The 23,052-nt window shown below is 40.7% G+C and overlaps 1 protein-coding gene across 4 annotated transcripts in view; it reads right to left on the minus strand.

The window, feature by feature from the left end:
* Positions 1-14,238: 14,238 nt before the first annotated feature.
* The window catches only part of epha7 (eph receptor A7), a 112,983-nt gene continuing 104,169 nt past the window's right edge, over positions 14,239-23,052 (minus strand). For 2 of the 4 annotated variants that reach the window (XM_080454175.1, XM_080454174.1), the window contains exons 14-17: positions 22,655-22,804; positions 17,094-17,287; positions 15,992-16,147; positions 14,239-15,029 (exon numbers count right to left, since the gene is read on the minus strand). In XM_080454175.1, coding sequence (XP_080310301.1) covers positions 14,915-15,029; positions 15,992-16,147; positions 17,094-17,287; positions 22,655-22,804 — 615 coding nt within the window. In that variant the 3' untranslated portion in view covers positions 14,239-14,914. Of the gene's footprint in view, positions 15,030-15,991; positions 16,148-17,093; positions 17,288-22,654; positions 22,871-23,052 lie in introns of all 4 variants that reach the window. The other 2 variants (XM_080454173.1, XM_080454172.1) reach the window with 1 other exon arrangement.

The raw sequence follows: 23,052 nt of genomic DNA on the forward strand, positions 1-23,052 counted from the left end.
ATCAATACTGCAATATAGAAATACTCTGTTACAAGTAAAAGTCCGGTATTCGAAATGTACTTGAGTAAAGGTACAAAAGTATTGACATCAAAATGTACTTAAAGTACCAAAAGTAAAAGTACTTATTATGCAGAATGTCCCATTTCAGTATACAAATCTTTTGAAAATAGCAGATCTACAAGCTCACAATGCGTCGCATCGTGACACATTGTGAGCTTGTAGATCGGCTATTTTCAAATGGCTGAAATGTATATAGGGCTGAAGTGGTTAATGTTTGTTTTGTTATAATAATCCAAATCTACAAAGTAACTGGTAACTAAAGTTTTCAAATAAATGTAGTGGAGTAAAAGTACAATATTTGGATCCGAGAGTTGGTGGAGTAAAAGAAACATTTTGGAATTTGGAATTACTCAAGTAAGGTACAAATAACTCAAAAGTGTACAGTACTTAAGTAAATGTACTCAGTTACTTTCCACCACTGATATAATCTTTCACTGAAGAGGATGGCAAGAGAATGGACCATGCAAAATATGGTGGTGTAGTCGTAAAGATATAGTGCTTCTCATAATAGATTTCCGGAGTTCAAAACTCAGACTAATAAATCCTTCTCCTTTAGTCCTCCTAAGCCAACTCCTGGCAACCGCTCTTGTTTATATAGCCTTTAGTCTTAGGCAAATATAAGCATCTTTTGAAGGCTTGCATCATGATAAACACTTCAAAAATCACCGATGTGTGAAGATTGGGAACATGTTGTAGTGCAGTGGTGAGGTCATCAGACTTTGAATACAGAGATTTCTTGTTCAATTGCCATGCCTGCCATGCCGAATAAATAAGTAAGTAAGTACTGTAGGAAAGCAGGCATATGCTCTAATACAGTAGCTCAGTGGTAGAAATGATGTCGCTTTGTGTGGGAGACAGGAGTTCAAATCCTGGGTAAGACATGAAAGCTTTAACTAATATTTTCCATTGCCAACTCTCTAAATGTTTTATACATAACCTGCAGGCAGTGCTCTTCAATTGCTCTTCTTTTAAATGTTTTTTGTAAGATATACTGCAGTATGCAGTCGTATATCCTTTTTAATGACATAGAATAGCACAGTGTTGCTTGATGACAGTATGACATTTATTTGGCATACAGTACAGTATTGCATACTTTAGATTACAGTATAATATCACGAGATTGAAAAGGCAGATACAGTGTGGCTTGAGGCTCAGCCAGTCAAAGCATGCATTGTTTTAATGGTATTCTTTGGAAAAAACGTTTGAATTGGTTTTTAACTTGTGATATTTTTAGAAAATATTAAAAAATAATAATAATTAAAAACAAAATGTAGGAAACAAAAAAATAAAGGGGTATTTACTCGCTACCCATAAAAAGTGTTTCCCACATATGGGTCCCGAACTGCACTAGGACCTTGCTTCATACTGTATGTCCAAGGTTATGGGGTCAAATCCTCCTCTTGCTAAGATAACATAACATTTTGAGAGCCAAATGGAGTACATGTTGAAACGCACACTATTTGAGCTAGTAGCTTGTAGGACACTGGTGGTCCAATGACCTTAACCCAATGGTGGGAAAAAGTACTCAAATGTTTTACTTAAATAAAAGTATCAATACTGCAATGTATACAAACACTCTGTTAATCACTCGGTAATCAAAAAAAAATCTGTTGGCAAAAATCTTGTTTATGTGAATGATTCAAATGAAATGGTGCAACACAACTCAAATTCACCAGGATAACCATGGAAGGCAAGGGAGTCAACCCAAGGGACCTCTATATCCAAAGTCTGAGGATTTCATGTGCAGTAGGAGTGCTTTCACACTCTTGACAGGTTCTCAGTGTTTCTGAAATGTTCTTCTTGGATGTTAACTTTCAGAACATGCTCTGCTCTCTGAAGAGGAACGTCAGCAGCATCACGTGACGGCAGGCATCAGAAGTGTCAGAATGTGATTTTAACCGATGACGTCTTAAAACCGTGACGTCTAGTGATTCTCAACCTTGTGAATTTCGAGGACCGGCAGCCTGATGTGCATTAGGCCACACAACCCCATTTGATCAAAATGTTTTAATGCCTGGGACCCCACTGTTAACTTAACTCTGAGAGTGTATACAAATGGACCTGCAAGAGTGCATTTGATTCAGTTTGTACACTCTCAGAGTTACAGACGCAAGTGTCCATTTGGACCCCCATGGTGGTCCCCGGACCTGGCGTTGGGAACCAGTGATCTAGAGAGCATCTTAACACGTGGGGTGCCAAAACCGAATACCCTTCGGTTTTGCAAATAGTTACGCGGAGTGCCAAAACCGAATACCCTTCGGTTTTGCTGTCTTTTTGTTTTTTTCCCTTTTTTTTCCACACGGGAGGGGCTGGAGCAGCTCTGGGAGTACCCATTGTGATCCTGAGAAGGATAGGCCAAATAGATCACCGGAAACAAAAACATGGCTCCCCATCCGCTTCCTGTCTATTTCCTTCTTTGAAACGCCTATATCTCCGAATCTGTTTCCGGTGGGGAAAACCGGTCATGCGTGATGCGCGATCCCCCCCCCGTTGTAACTCGCGAGTGACATGTTATCGTTCCAGGATGTAGCCAGTGTCATCGCGCTACATGAATGGATGCTTTTTTTTACGTGGATTTGCTCGTCGTGGACTCTAGAGCTTTAAACAGCAAAGCTCAGTCAATGGGGAGAATGCTGGCACCCACGGTAAGTTGTTATGAAAAAATGCTGGCACCCAATGTGTTAAAGGGCGTGTCTCATAGGAGGGCTGTGGACAGTTCAGAAAGCCGCCTACCAGTGACATCATCGATGAGGAATCCAAGCTAATAGAAACTGCAGGCTTTCTATTCCTGGAAAGTTAGCATGATATAATGGAAGCAATTGTTCTCACGTTAATACAAATCTAAATAAAAAAATATTGTTTGAAAAGAAAAATCTGCCTAACGATGATGTCACTGGTAGGCGGGTTTCTGAAATATCCACAGCCCTCCTATGAGACACAGACCGAGTAGATTTGTTTTACCATTTTATCAGGAGCATTAGTGAGGACCAATTATATGAAGATGGGTGAAGTCGTCCTTTAACGCACTGAAACAACTGCACTTGCTGTTCTGTCGCAGCCGTTTCTTTTCGCCTGACAGCAGAGAGTGTCACCAGGAGAATGTAACATGTGCTGAGGGTCATGCTATCCTGCCCCAGTTCGCCTCCCCAGCCAGTAGGAGTGAATAGCGCTATAGCCTGAATCCCAGACTGATTGCTATGTTAGTCTTTTGGATCACTACCACTCATGATAAGTGGGGTGAAAAAAGACAAAAGACAAACTTTGCAATCAGTCTGCGTTCCAGGCTAGACAGTAACAAGGACACAGCTCCCTGCTGACGTCCCACCAGCAAATCCTGCCAACTGTGTGTGTTGGCGCACCAAAAGGCCAAGCTGGAGACACTGAGGGCTGGGTATCAAATCCAGTTTTCTGCAGTGGTGAGTGCTTTACCTCAGTGGTTTTCAACATCTTTCATATCAAGGACCATTATTTAGTTGGCATGTGTGAGCCACGGACCACCATTTGATGACAATTAGCCTCTCAGACCCAAAACGTATTTATATTTATATTTTGTTATTGTTGGATAAGATTATCTCCACAATTCCATCAATGCTGTATTGATGTGGTAGAGAGATAACAGGCAAACGTTGATCAAAGTTAGGATTCTTCTATATTCTCTAATTGTGTAAACTTCTTAATTAAGTAAGGCAGATGTTTAACAATAATTTAACTCTTGAGAGTGTAAAATGAAACCAAATGGACCCGTAAGGGTCCATTTGGTTCCATTTTACAATCTCATCAGTTACAGATCTGTAAGAGTCCATTTGGTTCCCTAACTATCCATCTTTTAGCTGGGGACCACCTGGAACCCCTTCAAGGACCACTGGTGGTCCCCGGACCACTGGTTGAAAAACACTGCTTTACCTCTATGCCACGTAGTTCTCCAAGTGGGGTCCGGCGATGACCCCCAGGGGTCCTTGAGGGGTTTCCGCAGGGGGGGGGGGGGGATCCCCGGCAAAACGTGGAACAGTTTCATTTCACAAAATCTTTTCAAATGGGGATCCACGGCCTAATACTCAATTTGGGCCTCTTTTACATTCAAATGTTTGAGAAGCAGTTCCATGCCAACGGTTAAGTACATATATTGGCAGTGCACCATTCGCTGCATATTGATTTGTTGAATTCACTGCAATAGGTTAAGTTGCTTGTTCACACACTGCTTATTAACCCATTAAGACCGGGAACGCATCTGTGTAATTTTTTTGATTTCTTTGGCTATTCAAAAATAGCAGATATACATCCTCATGCTTGTAGATCTGCTATTTTTGAAAAATCGTGGAAAAAAATATATATATATTTTTTCAAAAAACTGTTAGGATTTAGATTTTTTTTAGAATTGGCCTCAGGTCTTAATGGGTTAATTGCTGGAGTGACTGAAATGGCATGTGTATAGACAATGCACCATTCAGTCCATGTCTGGGGTTGACTGAAAGGTAAAGTCTACCTGGCAGTGGGTCATTCATTGTTGCATATTGATTGCTGGATCGACTGACGGTCTAGCAATCGAATGGGCCAAACAGTGGCAGAGCACCATGCTCTGTTGTTCCACTCTGCGTGTGTCAGTCCACCTCCTTGCACTTCATCTAGGATTGTAAAGCCAGATTAAGGCAACGTGTTAAAACAAAACATGACATATTTTTTACTGAACAGTGCATTGAGGATGTACTGTATACCTCCACCAAACAGTTGCTGTTTGGCTACTGTAATCTGTGTTAGAGATGTGTCGGTCGTGAACGAATCGAGTCTTTTGAACGGCTCTTTAAAACGAACGATGAGATCCTGTTCGCAGTAGGGAGCCGTTCCTTTTATTTATTTATTTATTTATATATATATATATATTTTTTTTTATATATATGTATATGTATATGTATATGTATATATATATATATATATATATATATATATATATATATATGAATGAATTATATATTATAATGTATTATTATATTATTACATATAATGTTATATGTTGTATTATAGTATATAATATGATATATCATATAAATTATATCATATTTATATAATATAAATAATATGAGATATAAATATATATATATATATATATATATATATATATATATATATATATATATATATATATATATATATATATATATATATATATATATATATATATATATATATATATATATATAAATATATATATATATATATATATATATTTAAATATATAAATATTCAAATGAGCCATAAATGAGCCAGTCTTTTGAACGGCTCTTTGAAAGGAACAGATCCCAAAGATCCGGCTCCCTTAAAAGAGCCATAAATCCCATCTCTAATCTGTGTCTGCCCAGAGTAATGGTGTATCTGTAGTGAATGAATACTCTGAATGGATGAAGGCATTTAATGAGTTAGTGAGGTCCTAATGAACTTGAAGTTTGACCTTTGAACACTTACTTCAGTTCATCCTTGAGTCCAAGTGGACATTTGTGCCAAATGTCAGAAAATTCCCTCAAGGTATTCCTGCAATATGGCATTCACAAGGTTGGGATGGACGTACGGACGTACGTATGGATGCATAGACGGACGGATGAACGAAAGGACAGACGGACGGACGGACGGACGGATGGGGGGGACTGACAATCTGGCTAAAATAAATACATTTGAAGTTACTGTAAGATCAAGTTCTGAATATCCTTAGAGTCAACCATTAATCCATTTTCAATGTTTAAATTTTTTCCCCATCTCATGCTTATATCTGCATTTCCTAAAGAGGAATATGAATGACGTATGATGCAGCCACGCCTGGGGGCTGCCTTCATTTGATGAATACTAAGTCACAAATATATACATAGGCCAGTCAACGATGGACTAGTTCAGTTCAGTAAGATCAGTAATATTGATGCTAAACAGAAGATAGGAACACTTTGACTCTTAATTAAACTAAGAACTACTTAAAGGGTCTACACCATGAAAATCACTTTTTTCTTGGTTTTTTGTATTTTTTGGGGTCCCCAGTGTCTCTTGTACCCCAAAAAATGTTTTTTTTTTAAATTCAGTCATTCCTTCTCATTTCATGGATTTCCAGAATGGGCGTGTCTGAACAGGCGATCTCAGAATGGAAATGTTTATGATGTCACAAACATTAACGATGGCAAACCCAATGTTAAATGAAAAGTGCCCGAATCGCTCCGAAACTTTTTCTACCCCCCCTAAGTGGGGGTCTACGAACAAATACTTCGGGCTCGGATTTTGGCTCCGCCCCCCGGAAGTGGGTGAAACAGGCACCTCAAACACTTGGTGGAATTGTTCAAAAATGTTCAAAGTGGTTTTTTTTCCGATTTTGTATTTTTCTTAGATGCTTCTTTTTATGCAGATTTTTTTCCATTTTTATTATTATTTTTTTATTATTTTTTTTTATATATTTTTTTATTAACAGACAGAATTGCTCAGTAGCCCCCCCCCAGCACAAGAGGACGTTTTGGTATTGCAGCTGAAAGTGCTGTATAAGCCCGAGACAATTGACTTGGGATGAGTATATCTGAGTGATGATTTAGGCTCAAACCTTTTGAAAAAGGTTTGAGGGACATACACCATATGATATTAAATATCAAATATTTTTTTTTAAATTCATGGTGTAGCTCCTTTAAGTAAGACTTGAAGACCTATATAGCCTCAACTAACTCAATTCTGTCCCGTCATCAAGTACTCGGGCACCCATTAAACGACCTCTAAGACGCTAAATCAACTTCGTAGAGAAGATCTACTATAAAAGAAGAATCGCCCTGACCAGCGATACTGGGAACGTTTGCTGCCAGGACTAATAACATATTAGTCCTCCCCAACAATACCAGATAGGTGGGGTACAAACACGAACATTATTAATGGGTGCATCAAATCTTTTGTGATGCGCTGTGTTGGTGATACAACGGCTTACCATGGTATCCAGTTTTTCACGACACATACTGTACAGGTCGCTCTGAATAAGAGTGTCTGCTAAATTGTAATTGTAATATGCTGATAAATTGTGTTATTTGTTTAGCTTGGCAGTTTGTCTCATGTGCCAGACGGCACTGTGTCTGGGCAGTCCCGAGTACTCCGTCTGTGCCTAGTCATTTTAAAATGAATAAGCAGACTTTATTTTCTGTGATTGCTTTTGAGTCTTCATCCAAATGTACTGTATACTGTCAAATCTTAAGAGTTAATCCAACTCTGAGAGCGTACACATGTAACAAAATGGACTTGCATTTGTATGCTATGAGAAATGCAAATGAATAAAGTAACACAGAGGATTTTACTGAGTAGGCCTGGATATATATTAGCAAACGTCAGTTTGCTAATATATGGCATTCATATTAGAAACAGAAACCTAATAGAATTAGTACTGTAGGAGTAATTGTAGTAATAATAGAATTATAGTATAGTAGTGTTAGTATTAGTAGGCTAGCAGAAGTATTAGCTACAGCTGCAATCTTGGATTTTGAAGCCTTTTTTGTGCGTGGGGGGGGGGGGTATTTTAAGGAAAGTATGTTGGTTTGTGTAGAATGTCTGGTTAAATGAAACATGTTAATATCATAAGCCTATGTTTGCTACAAAGCTTATCATCTTAATGTACTAAATTGTAATATTTTCCTACGTACTTTTAATGTTGTGTCAGTTTTTTTTGTTGTTGCTATAAACACACCTACTTGTGGTTCTCAAAGTGGGGTCCAGGGACCTCAAGGGTCCATGAGGGGCTTCCAGGAGGTCCCCAAATAAATGATTGATAGTTAGGAGCCAACTCTGAGAGTGTACAAATGGAACCAAATGGACTCTTACAGGTCCATTTGGTTCTATTTGTACGCTCTCACATGGGGATCCGTGGCCTAATGCTGAGGAAAACTGGGGGCCCTTGAACTTAAAAAGTTTGAGAACCACTGATGTAGACTACTGTTGGGAAGGCATTTGGGGAAAACGTAAAACTCATTGCAGAAACTCCTTTGTGAATCTGCGGTGGCCCGTTGGGAACTTCCAGGTTGGCCTATAAAAAAAAACATTGTCCCTCAGGCAAGGACGTGTCTGGAAACCCGGGCCCCCTGACACCTGGGCTCCTGGGCCCCCTAATAATATTAGTTTAGCACATGAACCCTAGTGTCCCTATTCTGCGGTGAACATCCGGCGAAAATAGTTTCACCTAGAAGCTCACAACGCGAGAGATTTGGCATAGAAAAATGAGGGGACAAAGTAGACCCCCGGGGCAAGCCCGGTCAACTAAGTATATAGGATTTCATTGTTTAAATTGTTTAAACTGACACATACTGAATTAGGGGTGCACTGACTTTTTCATGACAGAGTACTAGTACTCTACTTCTGCTGGTGACAAGGTACTGACCATGATGCTGACATGATACTTACCATGATACTTCTGACCATGACACACACACACACACACACACACACACACACACACACACACACACACACACAAGCCAGTAAAAATACCTTTGTTTTAAGACCATACACATTTAGCTTTATGTCACCCCCCTGGCATGTTGAAACGCCATTTTCTATGTGTTTGTCTGCATGTAAGTGCAGTATATCTCACTGTCTGTGAACGTGTCAATCAGTGACTGTGACTCAACTATGCACACCTCTATTAAGGACTGAAATTTAGGTCCTATCTTGTCCAAAAGACCTAGTAATTATTTTGTTTTTTTACTGTACCAGTCAAGGTCCCAATAGGTTAACCACATGACACCCTAGTGTCCTAATTCTGGGGGGACATTATGTGAAAATAGCCGATCCACAAGCTCAGAACTCGTCGCAATGTGACGCGTTTAGAGCTTGTAGATCGGCTATTTTCAGCAAAGACGGTCAACTACCCACAATCATAAGAGACAAGATGAAAATACTCCAATAGACTCAAGCAATTTCTATAGAGATTGTATTATATTTCCAAAAATATATGTACAGTCTATTACAAAGGTTACAAAGCAAAAAGAATTGTCTATGTAACAAGAAGCTGTCTAATTAAATGATTTTACAGTTCTGCTGTTGGAGAAAATACTTCTGACCAGTGAATATTTTCAGTACTCTCATCACAGAAAAATAAATAATAAATTGACATTTTGCATTACTGTACAATAAACTGGAAATGAAAAATAAAAAATAGTCATTAGATGGAAATCCTATCGGCTGTCTTTGGTCCTAAATGAAAAAGAAAAAGAATTATGTACAACTGAAATCTGGTGAGTGACAATAATTCATCTGCGAGTGAGATAGAAAAATATAGTGCATTTTCAATGTATTCAGAGCTCACTACCGAGTAATGTGTAAAAAACAATATAAATAAAATGTACAAGTTTTACAGTTCGAACATATACAAAGTTTTTTTTTGTAGTTCTCTTTCCTCGAGTCTCAGAATTCTCTCTGACACAATCAACAGTACTGAACTCTTTGGAATCATCCACCACCCTTCTACGTGAAGCATTGTCCACCATTAACCGACTGTTGAAACCACCAACATTTTGAAAAATAACTCCATTTTCAAAAAAATGTTTCTCTTAGTTCCTGAATCCAACCACAACCTCGTCAACCCAGCAGGTCTGTTTCCTGTTGTTTTGTTTATTCATTTATGTATCAATTTTTTGCTTCGACAGAGCCACACCAAAATCCCTACTATATACTGTATATATATATTTTTTTTTTTATTCCAGAGTTAAGCAACCTGAATTACAAAAACAGGCGTGAAACAAAGAAAAAAAATAGTGAGTAATAAGGTGACTTTGTCGGCTGAAGGTTACAAGTGATTTATATGCGGAATCGATTGTATTCCAGCCTTTAATCTCAATTTGGCTAACATTTGTTGTCTGTTTTTTTTTTGGGGGGGGGGGGGGGGGGCCCATTGCAGGTCCAGAGGGACGGATAGGTATTCAGCCGCAGGGTGTCAGTGAGGGCCTTCAGGGGCCCACGATTTAAGATCATAGCAGGGCTGGGATTCACTGTAGGGGCGGGCTGGGGGGGGGGGGGGGGTATGGGGGTACTGACTGCTGCCTGTGTGAGTTTTGTGCTGACTGAATGACTTTATGCTGGTATTCAATTCAAAGCGTTGGCCCGGGCCCAATTGCTGAGCTTTGCTCAATGGGCCAAAGAGAAAGTGTGTGTGTCTGCGTGTGACAAGGGGACCCAGAGTGGTCTGAGCCAATGCTGGGTATCTCTCTCACATAGGAGAGAAAATGAGTCCCTTTTGGACTGACCACACACTGGGAATTGGATCTGGTAGAGAACAGAGAAAGTCACTAATGGTTGTATGAATGCTGCTCATCCATGAGATCGGGGGGTTGATTCTCCGAAAGACTGCTCCGTTTCTATGAATGTGATTTTTGATATGAAAGATAGCAGAATGAAAAAGAGCTTTGCTGCAACCACACAAACCCTAGCGTTCCAATACGCTGGGGGTGAACATTGGGGTGAAAATAGCCGATCTAAGTTCACAACATGCCGTGACCATAGACCGTAAAAAAAATATGGACAGCGTCACGCCATTGGTTTCTACAGACGGCAAATGAAGCCTATTTTGCAGCGATTTCAAATCCGGCATCTTTCTAGATCCGGTTGATATCCGGTCCAAAATTAATGCTATTGGCCGAAACTGCAGCGAGGGCGGGTCTTCACTCGGTAGAATCAGTAGAACCCCTAGAAACATACCAAAACGCATATCATGGTGATGGAAAGAAGACTTTAAACTAGCGACTGGAAGCATATAGTATTTATGACAATGTTTATTAAGGTAATAAAATCAAAGTGCAAAGTTCGGCCAAAAACCCATCCGCTTGAATAGAGCCTAATTGCTTCTGCAACCAGCAGGGGTGAAACAGCTGTGAAACAGTGAGACTACAGGCCATTCATATGAACTGTCACACTTCCTATATAGCCTCAATTTACAAGCCGGATGCTAGCCCCTTGGTCGTGACACATTGTGAACTTGTTGCCCATTTTCAGCCAAGAGATTTGAAGAGGAGGTAAAAAGGGAAGGGGCCTAGTATAAACCCCTGGGGGACTCCGGTCAACTAAGTATATAGGGGTTAAGTGGTTAAAGAATGATCATCAGGTCACAACAGCAGGCAAATTCAATATACTGCAAGAAGCTATTGTTTACTTTGCGAATACCACCCCGATTTTACACAACAGTTTGAATAATAGCATTTGCTCTAGTCTTGATGGAGGAGTAATGAGAGAACCATTTATCAGAGGAGGCCGTGTTGAAAAACGTGTTCAAGGCGATAACATTCACATTCCTTTTTACATTAGGGGTGGAGACAGATGGCACGAAACAGATTGATTGGCTTTTAGCACATGTTTTACAGAAGCCCGCTCACCCTCGCCTCTTCTCTTGCGTGTGTCCCACACAAAGCGGGATCGGAAGAAAGAGGAGGAAACCTTAAGAGACACTTTAATGCACGTTCCATCAACCGCCGCGATGCCGATGGCGGATGTGCGGAGGAGACTCATGGACAAACAAGGGAGTCGCGTCGAGATGAGACTTGAGTGTAGATGATGAGCGTAAGAGAAATGTCAGTCTCCAGGACCGAATCGTTTTGGGTCCTGCAATTTCACGCAGACATGCAGAGAAGACGAGAGATCACCTCTGTGACTCCCGTCATGGTGCACTTGTGGCTCTTTTCGACTACGAAAGGTAACCCAGAACGGACCATAACCTAAAACTTTCCAGAACCAGTGAAAGTTCTGTGATAGTTTTTTTTGCCAGAACCACACCTGAAGGGGGAGGTACTTCCACGTTTTTCAGGCCAAGGACCCCTTAGCTTAGAGAGAGCTGAAGCAGGGACCCCCCACTACATATTGGATTCATGTTAAATGAGTGTTTTCAGACATTTAACTACTTAAACCCTCAATACTTTGTAAACTTGACCTTTGGCTATACTTGGTCTATACTTTTTCCCCTGTACACCAAACCTCTTCTCCGAAAATAGCCGATCTACAAGCTCACAACGTGTCGAAGACGCGTTGTGAGCTTGTAGATCTGCTATTTCCGGCTAATGTTCCCCCCAGAATAGGGTGCGAGAGACGAGTTGAAGTGGTTAATGTACAAATACAAAAAAATAAAGTCCCTATCACACAAAGATTTGGCGGACCCCCTGCAGTATCTCTGAGGACCCCCTAGGGGTCCCGGACCCCCTGTTGAAGACCCCTGCTGTACGTCATTAAAAAAATCTAATAAAATAACAAAAATAGCTGATGAAATACAAAACAAAATTAAAAATGAAATGTGTTGAAATCAATTGAATGTGTCCTGGCTTCCCCAGAACGAAGGGTTTGTACTACCTCCATGAACAGGGCCCAAATTAGGTATCCGAGAACCGTAGTCTGAATCTGAGGCGTTGCGTATGATGTGTGGAAAACAAATCCAGAACTTGTGAAAGACATTTAACGGCATGGCACGGCCCGCTTAGTCCTTGTAGCAGGAAAAGAGCCACTGGAGAGAATGACATCAGTGTGGCTAATCACGCGCTCTTCCACTGTGTCAGATACATGACTCGCTCATCTCTGCAAGCCACACACGCATAATTCTGCTTTTCCGTGCCTCGTCGCGTCTGCTTCAAGTGTTAAGCATATCACAGTACGCCTTTGTAGCAAACGCAACCTGATTAGTTCATCGTTTCGTGACATAGCGTGCCAGTTTATCAAACACTTTCCATCCACATTTCACTGTGTCCTTCTCTGCCTCAGTAGTGACTGAACCTTTCCGACGTGTTCCCCCCAGCACAACAGACACATGCGTTCATCATTCCTAGTACCTTATACATCTCAGGTGAGGGACATTTTCTACCTGGTAATTATTGCTCTGTTTGGTCAATCTCACCTAAACGTGTCTGTCGTGGCATTCAAAACGAGTTCATGCACATTCCACACCAAATAAAATAATAATAAGTAAAAAAAACTAAAAGGGGGAGCCCACCCAGTCACTCCTTTAAATAAGTCCACTGTCGAATTGAACCACGTAAAACATTGTCACTGAAGTGCTTAAAATAGTGGCAATACATTAACACATTTTAAGGCAGTATTACTTCTAGAGCTCGCACTTTCCCCCTTAACAACTGTATTTGCTGCAGCTCGACACAATGCGCAAATACTGTGTGCAACATAGTATTCCAGGCAATGTGATGTCAAAACAACATGCGGTGATTGAGGTTTCAGTACAATGTGTGTCAATAGGTCAGAATAGAGCCCGATGACTTTTCGGTCCGATGCCGGACAGTCCTAAATCAGTGGTCTAGGACCAATGATATGGATTTACTGATGTTTTGACCGAATTTTTTTTATTTAACCACTTTTTTTTTTTTTTTTTTTTTACTTTTGGAAATTTTTACCTATAATGATACCAGGTTGAAAGTTGTTAAAAATCGGGACACATCGGCTAATTGCCAATACCGACAAATATATCGGCCAAACGAATATATCGGTCGGGCTCTAGTTCTGAAACATTCTATCGCATAACTGTTGAAACAGTCCTGTTATGAAGACAAAGAAAATTGCTACTCTGACAGAAAACCTTGTAATCTTTCTAAAAACCTGTTTGCCTCATTAGTGTGTCCACTCCCATAGTGTCATACTGTTCCAAAAAAATTAAGCATTTTTGTCATAAATCATGAGCATCCAAGATCAGGGTAAAAAAAGATACAGCAAACAAACAAACAAACAAAAAACACACTCCGGTAAGCCTAAAACATAACCAAGTGTACATGTTCTCTGAAACCAAAGTTGAAGAATATGTCACGTGGAGGAGAACACAACGCACTGCACACTGTTAAAACAGCCCAGCGTCTTTTAACACAAGCTGGTTTAAATAAGTTCCTTTTGAGCTCCAGCCGATAAAAGTTCAGACGCTGCGTTATCACGCTGCCCTCTCCTCCGGAAGAGAGTTTACCCTGTTGTCAAGTCCAAATCTAAGAAGAGGAAAGAAAGAAAAAAGGCAAAAAAAAAAGTCTAGATGCACCACAACCAGTGTTGCCAGATTCTGTGAGAGAAACAAAGCAATCCGGTCTAGGAAAACCAGCCCAAAAGAAGCGACTATGGGCCACATGAGCACTTTAACATACATCAGCTATTTGAACATAGCAGATCTACAAGCTCACAACGCGCCGCGATGCGACGCGTTGTGAGCTTGTAGATCGGCTATTTTCAAATACAAATTTTGCGGGGTAATTATAATAAGCAGATCTGGCAACCCTGACCACAACACATCACTGTGGTCGACACAAACAAAAGTAACAATGTAGAAAATAAGGGGAAAAAAGATAGGGGAGGTACAGAAAACCACCGCAAAGGAGGATATTTAGTTTTTCTTTGTTTTTTTCTCCTTTTTTTTCTCTTTTCTTTGTTTTTTAAAGAAATCTATACGCATGGTGTGCATTTAAACCATTCATTAAGTTAAAGGAACAAAGTAAAACAAGCGTCAAACCCCATTACAATGCTCCATTTGATATGTGGTTGAGTGCCGAAGATCTTCCAGAAAAAGAAGACGAAGAGAGAAAAAAAAGTGTTTCAAAATTCATTTTCCTCTCCTTATTTCCCAGTTGTAGCGGGGGGTACACATACACACACGCACGCACGCACACGCACACACACACCGTTATCCTTCATCGAGGAACCAAAGGAATGATTTCGCTCCAGACGCGGCCGGAAGAGTTCCGACGATTATCCCGGGTTTACTTGCCGAAGCACTGCTTCAGTTAGCTCTTTTTTTTCTTTAGGCCCTGTCCTGTGCTGTCCTGTCTTGTCCTGTGCTGTCCTGTCCTGTCCTGTCCTGTGGTTGTCCTTTTTATCCCACGGCACTGCCGGCTTAATAGTCCCACAGTCACACCTGAACTCCGGTGCCGTGAAGATGCAGCATCTGGGCTCTCATAGTCTGTATGCTGCTCATGATTTTCTTCTGATGGCCCACCAGTGTGATCCCCAAGCTCATCACGTCACTGCAAAGACAAAACGGGAAGGACATTCATTGCCGTGCACATAAATCAATGCACTGTGGCCCCATAGAGCTTTTTATTTCAAACAAGCAAACATTTATAGGAGTGGTTCTAAAACTTTTTTTAATTTCAAGGACCCCCATAATTCCTAGAGTCGGTAAAAGGGTCCAATAGGAACTGCCTCAAGGAGCCCTGAGGGTGCCTGATGGACCCCACTTTGAGATTTGTAGCATAACATAACATAATATTATTGTTATGCTTTATTTTTTGGTTACCCGGCGTCTAGGGAGCACGGAAGTAAAATTAGCATTCTTGCTGTACGGTAAAGTGTTTACACCGCACATTATTTGACGCGGACGTTCAATAACTGTCCCTATGAAATGAAATAGCTCTTAGGCATTTTAATAATGTGAAAATGGAAGGGGGGGGGGGACATGGCAGGTTTGGTTTGTTCATGGAGCAAAATTATGATAATTCAAATTATTTTATTTTTTTTCTTGCACTAGTATAGAATAGTATGGCAAAAAAAATCTATAATAATAATAATTCTTAAACTTTTTAACGTGTGAGTATGAACTTATTGTACCGTGATTAACTCCTTACAACTGACTGAATGTGTAGGTACTGATTGAATTGACATCATGGCTACAGTCATAACAATGTAGATAAAAAGCTTTTACAGGACGTACGGAAATAAACAACTGCAGTCTCTTTTGGTGAAGCCATTTCCTTACGTTAAAAGGAAATCGGAAATGTGTTATTTTTCCTTTTTTTCCTAATGGTTTTCAGGCAATAACTCACTCTGTAATGATAACATCTGACATCCTGGCGACTGCCAAAATAAAATGCTAGGGGGCGGGGGGAAATCTCTATCCCTGACCAAAAATACAGCGTATACACAGTATATATGTTGTACTTAATATGCAAGGCAAGGGGCTGTGTGCTGTATACGGGCATATACATACTCGATTGACATCCTCGCCACCGACTCCAGGGAGCTGTAACCGGCTGCTGTGAAGTTGTCTCGGTACCTCTCCATCTTGATGGCTTCTAGCCACTCCCCCACGGAGCAGAACGCGGTGAAGTCTGGCGTGCTCTGATCTAGCAGCGGACTAATTGGCCTGCGTGACGAGCAAGAGGGATGACGGGTTATGGCGTTGCGTGACAAAAAGAAACACACTTTCACAAAAGAAAAGGGAGAGAAAAACACCAACAACAACACACACAACGACGGAGCAGCGCCGGGAACACAGGACGACCAAGCGAGAGAGAGGCGAGCGAACGAACGAACGCCTCCAGTGATGCGGCAAATTGCGAGGGAGGAACAAGCTGAAGCTGATTTGAGCTTTCAATCAATATCGAACTCACAAGCAGATGCTGATGTCATGTTCTTTGTGAAAGGCAAGATATATCTTTTTTCCCAGTGTCTGTTGAATCAGAATCCTTTCTTATCTGCTTACTAAGAACCCCAGCCCAGAAAATAATCTGCTTTAGGCTTTTTCCCCCTTATTTTTTTGCCACCCCCACCCCTTCTACATCTAACCCCAGGAAAGTATGCACCCTGACTGCAGATAGAATTCATTTGACAAATGTCAGCGAGGGGTCGTCAGTTCCCACACTACTTTAAAGTCCCAGGAACTCATTATAGGGATTGATTTAAAACCCCTCCTATTGACCATGAAGCCATATAAGCTGTTTTGTGATATTGATTGTCCCGGGATTTATCTTTCATCAGCAGGACTATACAGTGGGGCGAATGGATGCGTTGGATCATCCGCTAATGTAGGGGGAAAGTGAAACTTCAGAAGTTCTGCTGCGCAAAAACCTCGCATTTTAAAATCATTTTGGTTTTCGTAACTCATTCTCATTCCCTGGGAAGTTGTTCATGTTTTTTTGGTGAACAGAAGCTCGCGTTCAAGTCTTAATCGGCCCCAATTAGAAATCTGGCATGCTAGGACACAGCATGGCAAAAACACAATACAAGCTACACAATGAACAAACACAGAATATTGTGTCAGAGTTAATGAGCGAGCTAAAACATTGAAATTGACGAGAATCGCTTCTTACCTCGTACACGTTCCTACTGGGGTTTTCAGCGTATTTGGATTGCGGATCATCTTGTCGAGCATGCCGACTATTTGATCGAATTTGGGCCGCTCGGCCCTGTCTTTCTGCCAGCAGTCCAGCATTAGCTGATGCAATCCTGGGGGGCAATCCATGGGGGCCGGGAGGCGGTAACCCTCCTCAATGGCCTTTATGACCTGGACAAAGCAGACAGAATCGGGCATCAGGTTATTCGTCCAAAGCACGGCACTTGAATTTTATCTCAAAGAAAATGGTGCACACGTCGCTACTGAGTTACATAGGGACCTACTGAGAACAGTTGGAGCCAGTGGTGGGGAAAAGTGCTCACATGTTTTACTTAAGTAAAAGTATCAATACTGCAATATAGAAATACTGTGTTATAAGTAAAAGTCCGGAATTCAAAATGTACTTGATAAAACTACGTATTGGCATGAAAATATACTCAAAGCACCAAAAGTAAAGTACAAAATGTTTGAAAATAGCTGATCTACAAGCTCACAACGTGTCGCATCGCGACACGTTGTGAGCTTGTAGATCAGCTATTTTCAAATAGCCTAGGTATAAAATAGGGCTAAAGTGGTTAATGTATGTTTTATAATATTATAATTTATATCTGTAAAGTAACTAGTAACTAAAGTTTTCAAATAATTGTAGTGGAGTAAAAGTACAATATTTGGATCCGAGATGTAGTGGAGTAGAACTAAAAGTATTGGAAATGGGAAATACTCAAGTAAAGTACAAATACCGCAAAATTGTACTTAAAGGGATATTTCACTTTCAAAAAAACTTTTGATCATTTTATCGTCTACTCAGGCTTTTGTGAACCCCCCAGACAGTTTTTAAGTTGCTCGATTCAGTATTTAGATATTTGATATTCATTTTACCAGACACGCCCCCTTCCTATACAAACCCATTGTAACTTCAAACTCCATTTTAACCACGTTAGATTCATCAAAAACACCCGTCCTTGGTTCTGGTGACTCATACCGCCCCCCTAATACGTGAGGGGGCCGGGTTTTTTCAATTACTTTTTTCATTTATTTTTAATATTGTTTTTGGAAAATGAAAAAAATAAAATACAATAAAACAATTAAATAAAATAAATTGAAAAAATTATTCGAAAAACATGGCCCCCTCAGGCATTAGGAGGGCAGGGTAAGTCACCAGAACCAAGGACGGGTGTTTTCGATGAATTTAACATGGTTAAAATGGAGTTTGAAGTTACAATGGGTTTGTATAGGAAGGGGGCGTGTCTGATAAAATGAATATCAAATATCTAAATACTGAATCGAGCAACTTAAAAACTGTATGGGGGATTCACAAAGGCCTGAGTAGACGATAAAATGACCAACAGTTTTTTTTAAAGTGAAATATCCCTTTAAGTGCAGTACTTAAGTACATGTACTTAGTTACTTTCCACCACTGGTTGGAGCACACATTTAGCATAATGGGACAGCGAAGACAAGACAATGCAGTAGCATGGAATACAATAGATCTCTGTATCATCTAAATAATTCAGATCAAGTCTTTTATCCTCCCCTGCTACCATGTTAGCAAAAGAAAAAATAATCAGTTTACCGCCCCTCATGTGCAATTCATTCTTTTCACTGAAATGTTTGTGAATGTCAATGCTGGGGCCATGCAATAATTCCATCATTACCGCAACTGGGGACAAAGTGCATTGAAAGAATCCAACAGCATATAACTGGATTGTACTGGTTCTGTGGCAGGTTTGTTACAGTGATTGGGAACTACGTGCTACAACAATGGAGGACATTTTTGCGAGGATAATGTCGAGTGTGCACCTGTGTCTCTATGGCGATGGGCGGAGGAGGTATCAGTGGCCCGACTTGCCCACGTCTATCATTATAACGGCGGACGCAAATACAATTAATTAAAGCAAACAAGAGGGGGACCGTTTTTCACCCGCGACCTGCATTTCCAATATTGTTTGTCTCTTGACAATAGGGCTGGATTTACACAGCCCCTAATGAATAATACAAAAAAAAACAAAGATCTATCTGCATGTCCTTTTTACACTCTAATCCATTCTCTGTCACGTGCGCCCTTTAGTGTAGAGTTCATTAAAAGTCAATGCCGTGCAGACCGGCTGCACTGTAGGGGCGGTGAGCACCTTTGATTCCAGGCTCTGTGCTGCTTCTCTTTCTCCTTTAAGCCATTAAGACCGGAAACGCATCTGTGTCATTTATAGATTTCTTTGGGCTATTCAAAAATAGCAGATCTACGAGCTTGTAGATCTGCTATTTTAGAAAAATCGTGAACATACATATTTAAGCGAACATTTGTAACTCAAATCTTTGCTTCTGGGGGTCCCTGGAACAAAAACATTTTCAGATGGGGTCGGCAGGCCAAATACATATAATTCTGGAGGTCCTTGACATGAAAAAGTTGGAGAACCACTGATATTACAGCAACATACGTTTTTCAGAAAACTGTTGGGACATTTTGTAGAATCGGAACCTCAGGCCTTAATGCGTTAATTCCATAGAAGTGGGGGCTGTGTATATTTGCCTGCATACTACATTAATTTGTTATTCCTGTCATGGGCTATTCAAACAAGAAAGAACCCACGTAGAATCACACCCGTCATACTGCGACTATGGGGTCTTGTGGCTGTGCATATAGCCATATTTACAAAAGAAACCTTAGTTGGTCTTTGTCTGTGGGGGGGTGAACCCAACGGTACCCACTGACTGTGACTAAAGGTATACTTGACATTACAGCTGACTGAGCTGACAGAGTTTTTCCAAAGCATTCTGTGCCGTTGGGTTTGTTTGATTTTCAAGGAAGCCATGGGATTCCGTTCTCAATCAACTTGCAGAGACTTGTAGAAACCAGTGGTGGAAAAAGTACTCACATGTTTTACTTAAGTAAAAGTATCAATACTGCAATGTAGAAGTACTCCGTTACAAGTAAAAGTCTGGTATTAAAAATTCACTTGAGTAAAAGTATAAAAGTAATGTACTTTAAAGTACCAAAAGTAAAAGTACTGAAAACTGAAAATACTCCAGTAAAGTAAAAAATACCTAACATTTTTACTTAAGTACAGTACTTGAGTAAATGTACTTAGTTACTTTACACCACTGACAGAAACTTGCTTGAGGTACAGTGGGTAATCCAACACAGTGAGCTGTATGGTGCCTTTTTGGGGGCCTCAAAGTTACGTTATTGTAGTGTTTTAATGCTTTGTAACAACATGAACCCTAGTGTCCCTATTCTGGGGTGAACATTCTGCAAAAATAGCAGATCTATAAGCTCACAACGTGTCACAAAACATTGCAACACATTGTGAGCACATCAGAAAATGTTGGCAAAGATATTCAGTGTAGAAGTGCAGAGGGTGGGGTATAGATCCCTGGGGGACTCCGGTCAACTAAGTATACTTAGTAAGTCAACTAACTTTAAAGCATGGACTGTCTTGAAAAACCTTTGCTGAAAGTAGAACGTATCTAAAAATAAAGCCATTAAAGGGAAAATAGTCTATGTTTATGAACAGTATATGGTATATATGTCCGAAGTTCTATGTGAATAGACAATGGAGGCGGTATGGTCCTTAAAAGTTTTGGTCAAAATACCTGAGTATACTTTTCACGCACGCACGCACGCACGCACACACACACACACACGCACGCACGCTCACAGAAGTTTTTGTTATGCATCGCTGGGTTGACGTGTACCCCCAGAGGAGGACAGCAAGAGACTAGGACACAGCGTGACTAATTTGCTGTTTTGCAGTCGCAGCATACTTCTGGGCCTTTTACCTTTTCAACCTGATAATCATAGCTGATCTATTTCTTTACATTTGTGACTGCTTAATCAAGTTCAATTTACTGGAAAATTCCCACAGCTGCAAAACTGGTAGGGTTGTGCGTGACTCAGTAAGAACCGGTCCGACCCTGCTGCTATTCGCCACGGTTTCGCATTACCATAACTCATTATAAAGGTTAAAGGCCAGCTGAATTAAAAGCATTTTTCATTCTTTTTTTATTATAATACTTCTTTTGTGAATCCCTCATAAGACGGCGTTTATGCATGCCTTGCACTTAAGACTCCCATCTGAAGCCAAATTGAGATTACAGTTCCTACGGGGTGGATGCAAACGGCATGATTTCATCAAGATTTCTTGAACTAATTAAGCCCTGGACACTCATACAGGCCAAAATGTCCTCGCCAGGGGTCCCATGATAATGCCTTTGAGAATGTTATGTTTTTTTAACTGTGATATTATTTTCTTTACTTTAATTTTTAGGGAACGACTATCACTATCACAATCTTGCCAGCATCTTGGAATTCCTTTAGGTTATTGGTTCTCAAATGGTTTCACACAGGGACTTGGCTTTTGTGTTAATGAAGTCAATTCATTAAAAACAAAACGTATCATCTGTTTAAAAGTTGCTCAACCCTATTAGAAGATGTCATGACCCACTTTTGGAGAATTTCCCACTGGCTCAGAAACACTGCTTTAGATGGTGATTCTAAAATGTTTTTTTTTCTTTCTTTTTTTTCTTTAATTCTTATCCCGCGATTTTGTAACCCTTACTTTTCACCCGGTCCCAATTTTCTAAGTGATCCTGGGCGCTACACTCCCCTCACCAACCTAGGGAGGCCAGGGCCGAGCTCATGCCTCCTTCAATGCATGAGAGCCAACTGACCTTCTTGTCACCTGACAGGGGGGAGTTTCCCTGGTTGGACGTAGCGCGTGGAAGGAACACGTTATTCCAACCTGATTCCCCTCCATCAGGCGCTCCGGCTGTCATGGGAGAGGCGGTATAGCGACCAGGATTACTACATGCTTTTGTGAGGGTATTAACTACCCTGAGAGACACGGGGAGAACATGCAAACTCCTAAAATGTTTTTTTTATTTATTGTTTCTGAACAAAGATGAGCATAAGTTCATGTATTAATTTGGATAATAACATCTAGTAAGAAGGAAAAAACTAAATTCAAAAACTGAGAATTTTTTTCTCTCTCTCTATGGACCTAGACTGAAAGAACTAGCCCAATCGATGGTCTTGAAGGGCGGATCCAAACCCAGCCGCACGGATTCCTGCAGCGCTTCCTATTGCTTCACCAATCTATGTCCCCGCCTTCCCTCCCCTCCCCCCCTCCCCCCCCCGGCTTGTGCACGGAGCATGCTGACGTCACCAAATTTAGAGCGACGCCCCTCTGCACTCTGCTTGGTTAGGAGATAACAAGGTCCTAAGACCATCGTTCCTGCATGGTTCGCCCAGGCTTTTTTTCTTTTGAAACAAAAAAAAGGCATGGGTTTCCGAGGCTACTATGGACCTAATTAATTCCTTTTGTAAACAACAACTGGAATGTATGTCCTAATCATTTAGATGGATTTGGAGGAGAACAAGTAAAGGCATGAGCATGGTTGTCAAATTTGTGTTTAACTCGGTCCCCACCAGAACACGGATTGCTGGGGTTCAAGTGGTTAATGTTAAAGGCTGTGTGATTCCTCCTTAGCACACTACAGTAAAATGAGTGAAACCTGTGCTGAATGACTCCTATAACTCACATCTTGATTGGACATGTCCCAGTAAGGCCGTTCCCCATAGGACATGACCTCCCACATGACAATGCCGTAACTCCACACGTCACTGGCGGAGGTGAATTTACGGTACTGGATGGCTTCCGTCGCGGTCCATCGGACAGGTATTTTGCCGCCCTGTTCAGTAAAACGCAGGTCAGTGGCGGGAGTAAAGATCACATTCATTATATCCTGCAGCTTCCCCTAAAACATCAGAGAAGAGTTTCAACATTATAATATACACAGGGTGAGCCAAAGAAAGAGAGAAGAAAAAAGAATAGATGACTTTCGACAATCTTTAGAAAGGTAAAATAAACTATAACCACTTAAGCCATATATTAGCCGCTCAACAATGTGAGGCTAGAATGCAGTGGTGGAAAAAGTAC

Source organism: Gymnoscopelus braueri (assembly GCF_963280865.1).
Source record: "Gymnoscopelus braueri genome assembly, chromosome: 16".
NCBI classification, from domain to species: domain Eukaryota; kingdom Metazoa; phylum Chordata; class Actinopteri; order Myctophiformes; family Myctophidae; genus Gymnoscopelus; species Gymnoscopelus braueri.